Source organism: Mirounga angustirostris, unplaced genomic scaffold (genome assembly GCF_029215605.1).
Source record: "Mirounga angustirostris isolate CCGP_5_RB_7025 unplaced genomic scaffold, mMirAng1.0.hap1 SCAF_4, whole genome shotgun sequence".
In the NCBI taxonomy this organism is placed as follows: Eukaryota; Metazoa; Chordata; class Mammalia; order Carnivora; family Phocidae; genus Mirounga; species Mirounga angustirostris.
Genome location: NW_026991712.1, coordinates 175,723,905 through 175,729,829, shown reverse-complemented (window position 1 = coordinate 175,729,829; position 5,925 = coordinate 175,723,905). Strand labels below are relative to the sequence as shown.

Sequence of the window (5,925 nt, the reverse complement as noted above, 5' to 3'; positions counted from 1 at the left end):
CCAGGGGCTTCCTGGCCTTGGCTTCTCCGCAGATCTCAATACACGCTCAGAAGAGAGCGGCGGCCTCGGTCAAGAAGATTTGGAAGGTCCAAGAGCAGGAAGGAGGGTGGGGCGTGGTTGAGAGCCTCCCCAGCCGGTTCAGGGGGTCAGATGCTGGGGCAGGGGCGGAGCACCAGAGCCAGAGATGCTGAGGAACGGGAGGGAGTGTGGGGCAGCGGGGTGGGCCCCTGCTAGCACATAGGGGTCTGGCCTTTGCAGCGCGGCCTCCAGTAGTAACGCAGGTGCTTCTGGTAGGTGTCCAGGTTCTGCTTCAGGCAGAAGGCCACCTTCTTGTCACAGGCGCACAGCTCCTGCTCACACCAGTTCCCCTTGTTGGCTGCGGGTGGAGAAGGGGGCTCAGTGTCCATCCCCTCCCGACGCAAAGCCCAGGGCGGCCTTAGGGTCCCAGAGGGAGTTTCTGAAGGCAGCCCCGTCCTTGCTCAGCTTTCGAGTACCCTTCCCAGCTGCTTGGACTCTAGCTGCATGACCCTGGGCACGAACCACGACCTCCCTGTTTGTCTTTGCTCCTTTATTTATTCATCCATTTAATAAACAACTGAGCACCCATCCTGTGGCAGGCCCTGGGGGGACAGTACTGACCCGAACGGATGCGTGCAGTTCACACTCCCGTGGGGGCAGCAGATATTTGAGAACCACAGAAATGGGGATCACAACCTGTTCCTCGTGGAAGGAAGGGATGATGCAGGGGCTACAGGACAGTAAAATAGGGGGACCGTACTCAGCGTCAAGAGCCATTTGAGCTGAGGTGGGAAGGTTCTGCTCCCCCCGTGGAAAGCTGGGGTGGCAGAGGGGAACTGTTTCATGCAGGTGGAACAGCATGTGCAGAGACTGAGGCCGAAGGGACCTTGGGGCACCAGTTTCATTTTCTGTACTTGGGGTGAGGGTAGGTGCTGCCTTGGGGCTGTCGAGAGTACTGAAGAACCAAAGCACTCAGCACACAGTAGGTGCTCAATAAATGTTGGCTATTATTGTTGCATTATTACTATTTAAAGATTTTATTTATTTATTAGACAGAGAGTGAGAGCGAGCATGAGCGGGAGGAGGGGCAGAGGGAGAGGGAGAAGCAGACTCCCCGCTGAGCAGGGAGCCCGACACGGGGGCTCGATCCTGGATCTCTAGATCATGACCCGAGCCGCAGGCAGACGCTTAACCGACTGAGCCACCGAGGCGCCCCTGTTGCTATTATTATTAAACCTTTAATGAACAGGGACTGATGTGACGAACCCACTTGATTCCCAGCCCCGGGAGTTGCCCGCTGTCTCCAAGCATGGACCCAGGGCCAGGGGGGACCTGAGGTCTAGCCCAGGCGCTGTCACCTGCAGCTGGGTGACCCTGGGCAAACACCTCTTCACTCTGGTCTCACTTTCCTTGTCTATAAAATGGAGATCATCAGGGTGGTGCTGCTCCTGGCTGGGCCGCTCTGAGGACCGTAACGAAGTAAGTTGTAACAATGATATCTTACGTAGTCCAAGCGATTTATCGAGCATGCACTTGGCAGCAGGTATGTGCGAGGCTCATTCTGTCTGCTCTCATTTTAGTTCTTTTTTTTTTTTTTAAAGATTTTATTTATATATTCATTAGAGACAGAGAGAGAGAGGCAAAGGGAGAAGCAGGCTCCCAAGGAACAGGGAGCCCGATGCGGGACTCGATCCCAGGACCCTGAGATCATGACCTGAGCCGAAGGCAGACGCTTAACCATCTGAGCCACCCAGGCGCCCTCATTTTAGTTCTTAAATTAACTTTAGGGGGTAGAATACTGTTATCAGCCTGAGTTTACAGATGAGAATATACTGATGTTCAGAGGGTGTTCAAGGTCACACAGCTGGTTGATGGTGGCTCTGGGATCCAAGCTGAGGTCTGCCAGCCTTCCAAATCCTAGAGGGGTCAAAAGCCCCATTGGACTTCTCCATACTCCCAGCCCCAAATTCCTCCACAGCCCCGCTACTATCACTGGGCACATGAGAAAAACAGAGGTTGAGCGGCTTGTGCATTGTCACACAGCGCATGAAGGCAGTAAGGGCCAGAACTCCCTTCCTTCGCCTCTAACTCCAAACCCAAGGCCCGGGCACTCACAGCACTGGATGTCCCCGTAGGAAAAGGTGTAGTCATAATGGTCTGTGTGAACACGGCATCGGCGCCTTCCCAGGTGAGCATAGCAGCAGTCATGGTTCTGACAGCACCTGGAGGGAGAGGACAGGAGGAGGGACGGGCAGGGAGTGCGGCTGCCCAAGGGTAGAAACTGAGTGCCCGCCTTGGAGGAGTCAAGGCCGGCAGGGTTATGGTCCCGCTAGCTAACGCCTCTTGAGTGCTTTCTATGAACCAGGCATGTGTTTTGTCTGTGAATATTCTCCCAATCTGCACTACCATCCTATGATGGGGGCACTAGGATAATCCCCATTTCACAGATGAAGAAACAGACTCAGGGAGGTCAAGCCACATGCCCAAGGTCACACAGCCTGTAAGTGGTGGATGAGGGGATTGCTCTCCCTCCTGGCTGATTCCCGGGGGGGATGTGGTAAAGATTGAATGAGACAGTGACAAAAAGAGGTAGGAATTAAAACAAACAAACAAACAAACAGTGTGAAATGGCAGCAGGGAGTGTGTGTGGGTGTTCTAACTAGATCAGGGGTTGGAAGTGCAAAGGGCCTTCAGAGACTCTGCAGAACCAGCTAGAAGGCAAGCTCCAGGAGGGCTGGGACAGTACCGGGCCTCAGCAGAGTTCCCTAGCACACAGCACAAAATGAATTCACGGAATGAATACATGGAGGAACAGGAAATGGGAGAGTCCTGGGGTGGGGGCAGGACAGGACAGCCACCTGTGGCCCTGCCTGCGAAAGGATTACCAGTCTGTGGCATCTTTGGGTTGGCCTTTGCCCCCAGGTCCACAGTGACAGCCGTAGTGCCAATAGGAGATGATGGGCGCCTTCCCGGTCACTTGTTTGATCATCTTGTTCAGGTTCAAGACCCCGCCCTGGGTTGGAATCACACCTGCCAGAGAGTCCAGCAACAAGGAGAGGACATGAACATCGGAGGTCATAGGCCTGTGCCTGGTTGGACCAAACCCGTGACCTTGGATAATAAAATGACTACAACCACTAAAACTATTAAAAATATAGCGATAGTGAGTGCTTATTATGGGCCTTTTTTTTTTTTTTTTAAGAGAGAGAGACAGAGAGCACGAGCGGGGGGAGGGGCAGAGGGAGAGGGAGAAGCAGGCTCCCCGCTGAGCAGGGAGCCCTACATGGGGCTAGATCCAGGACCCCGGGATCATGACCTGAGCCGAAGGCAGACACTTAACCAACTGAACCACCCAGGTGACCCTATGGGTCTTTTCATGTAGTAATTTATTGACTCCATTCAACCCATGAGATAAATACTCGTTTTTTTTTCCCCCAATAAATATACTTTTTATCTTGGTACATTCTAGATGTACAGAAAAGTTGCAAGGAGTTACAGAGAGTTCTTATACACCCCTCACCTACTTTCCTTTGATGTTATGATTGGCTTACATAATTACTGTATACTTATGGGAACTAAGAAACTGACATTGGTACAACAAGAACTATGTTTGATACCCACTTCATAGATGTGCAGCTTGAGCCTCATACTGGGTCACAGTGGCTGGTACATGGAGGAGCTAGGATTAAAACCCAAAGCAGTTTGGTGCCATTACCTGCCTCTGCATTGAGTTCCCATTCTGTAACAGGAAGACTCACTCTTTTCCCTGCACCCCACGCTGCCCCTCGCCTCCCTGAGAGAAAACTGCAGATTAAAGCACCGCATGGCTCACCTGGGAGGCAGTGTGATTTAGAAATCAATGATTTTCATGGATATTTTTCATTGTAGTCATAATTGCTACTCATTAGAATTGGTCATAAGGGGATTTTATTTTATTGGGGGAGAGGAATGCTTAATGTTGAGATAGGAGAAATAAAATATATGAAGTCGATGAATTCAGGGGAGAGCCTGGGAGGAACAGACAAGATAAGGAGACCGAACTGTGCACGTGTACAACCTCGAGAGACGGTTCGAGGACACAGATGGAGCTGAGTCTCAGGGAGACGTGGCCAGGTGGGGCCCTTAGAGTGACCTCATTATGGACCTCCCCTCCCATTCCCAGGTAAATGGTGTTATAATGGAAGCTGTGTGCAAATGAAGTAAATAGCAAAGTGGGAGTGAGCCCCAAACTGGGGGAGGGGTAGGTGGGAAGAGGGGGTTTGGGAGGGGCTCGAGCAATGGGCTGCAGCTAAAAGTGACCGGGGGTGTCCGGTACTTGCAGGTCTGTTCTGTCCCCAGTGTGTCCCCTCAATGTGCAGGAACCCACGTTGTCACTCCTGTTTGACACGGTGCCTCCAGCTGTAAAATGTTTAAGAGAACCCTTGCTAAGCCTTGAGGGGACTAATGACCCATCCCAGGCCCACTGGAAGCCCGGATTCCGTGATGAGGAACCTGGAGGCAAGCCACGGCAAAGAGAGTTACCACCCACCTGTGCACCAACCAGGGACCTGAATTCAGACTCTTGCATTTCTGGTCTTCCTCATCCCTCTTTCCACCCTAAAACTGGCCCTTTCCACGTCAGCTTCACAATACACAAATAAACTCACACTTGAATGATGCAGTTTTCCTTTGCCAGGCAAGCAATAAGTTTAGCTTTGCTTCCAGAAGGCTTTGGGATGGTAGTCTTATTTCTTATAATTTTATAGTGAGGCGAAACCAGCCCTGAGACACCAAGGAGCTCCATCTGTGGTCATGAGACCTTTGGTGAACTGGCTTAGCTTGTCAGTAATTCCTGTCTTGGTAGCTCTTTCTATCCTTCACTGGCACTGAGGGGGATGGGCCCCCTTCCCCCAAGAGATAGCACAGCTACCAGCTCATCACGCATGTGCTGTGTGTTAAGCTATTGTTTGCTCGCTATTACTTACACTTGCTAAACACTTTGGATACATTTTTTTTTTTTTGGATACATTTTCTAAGTAAAGTCCTAACAACCTTATGAAGAGGGTGCTATTATGTCCATTTTACAGATGAGGACATAGAGAGGTAGGGTGACTTGGCCAAGGTCATCCTGACAGGAGACAGCATTTGAATGCAGGTTCACCTGTATATTTTATCTCTACAGTGTATTATCGCTTCTTTATGTCTGAGAGATGAGTTTTTGTAGCTTGACTGCAATTTCCCTGATGGTTTTCGCTGTAGCCCTGGATATGTGTTCTTCTAAAAAATTTGGTAGTCCCAGAATTACATAAAACCACATTTTAAAGTACAAATCCTTTCTAACACTACATACTCGGATGGATTGAGAAACAAAAACACCGATTTGCTAGCAACCACATTTTTACATTTGATCTGCGGAAGATTGAATGGAAACTGCCCCAGCTCTCACCACTGTCAACAGGACCCTCTTCCCAGGTTCAAGGGAGACAATGAACATGAAAGAAGGGGTTCTAAAAGTACACAGTGCTGTGTGTAAATGAAAGATTGTTATTATTTGGTCAAGGTGACAGAGGGGAGCAGGGTGAGGTGGGGAGATCCCTTTCTGTAACTTGTGTCCAAAGTACTGTAGGCATCTGCTCCGCCAGCCCCAGTGTCTGAGCCTCTAGGGGCTCATCCTCACTGCTGCACAGCAGGGCAGCCCAGAGCTCCGTGGCTGAAGCCAGGGTCTAGGGGACCAGCTGCTGCTGCTGGCTCCTTGCAGGGGCAAGAAGGGTTGAGGACTGGGGGGCCAGAGCAGTGGGGACCAGAGTAGAGGCTCAGTCTAGGAAGGACATACAGTGCCTACTCACATCCCGCCTTCCCTTCCCAGCTGTGGGTCCTGTCCCACTCACCAGCAAACACCAGCAGGGTGCACAGCAGGGGAAGCTCCAT

The 5,925-nt window shown here is 51.1% G+C and overlaps 1 protein-coding gene across 1 annotated transcript; it reads right to left on the bottom strand.

Annotated features, from left to right (window-relative positions):
* Nucleotides 1-230: 230 nt before the first annotated feature.
* On the bottom strand, nt 231-5,925 carry LOC123858450 (group IID secretory phospholipase A2-like). The gene is made up of 4 exons (XM_045895498.1): nt 5,886-5,925; nt 2,904-3,048; nt 2,134-2,240; nt 231-376 (listed from the first exon to the last, which is right to left on the bottom strand). The coding sequence occupies exons 1-4, from the start codon at nt 5,923-5,925 to the stop codon at nt 231-233; spliced, it is 438 nt and encodes a 145-aa protein (XP_045751454.1).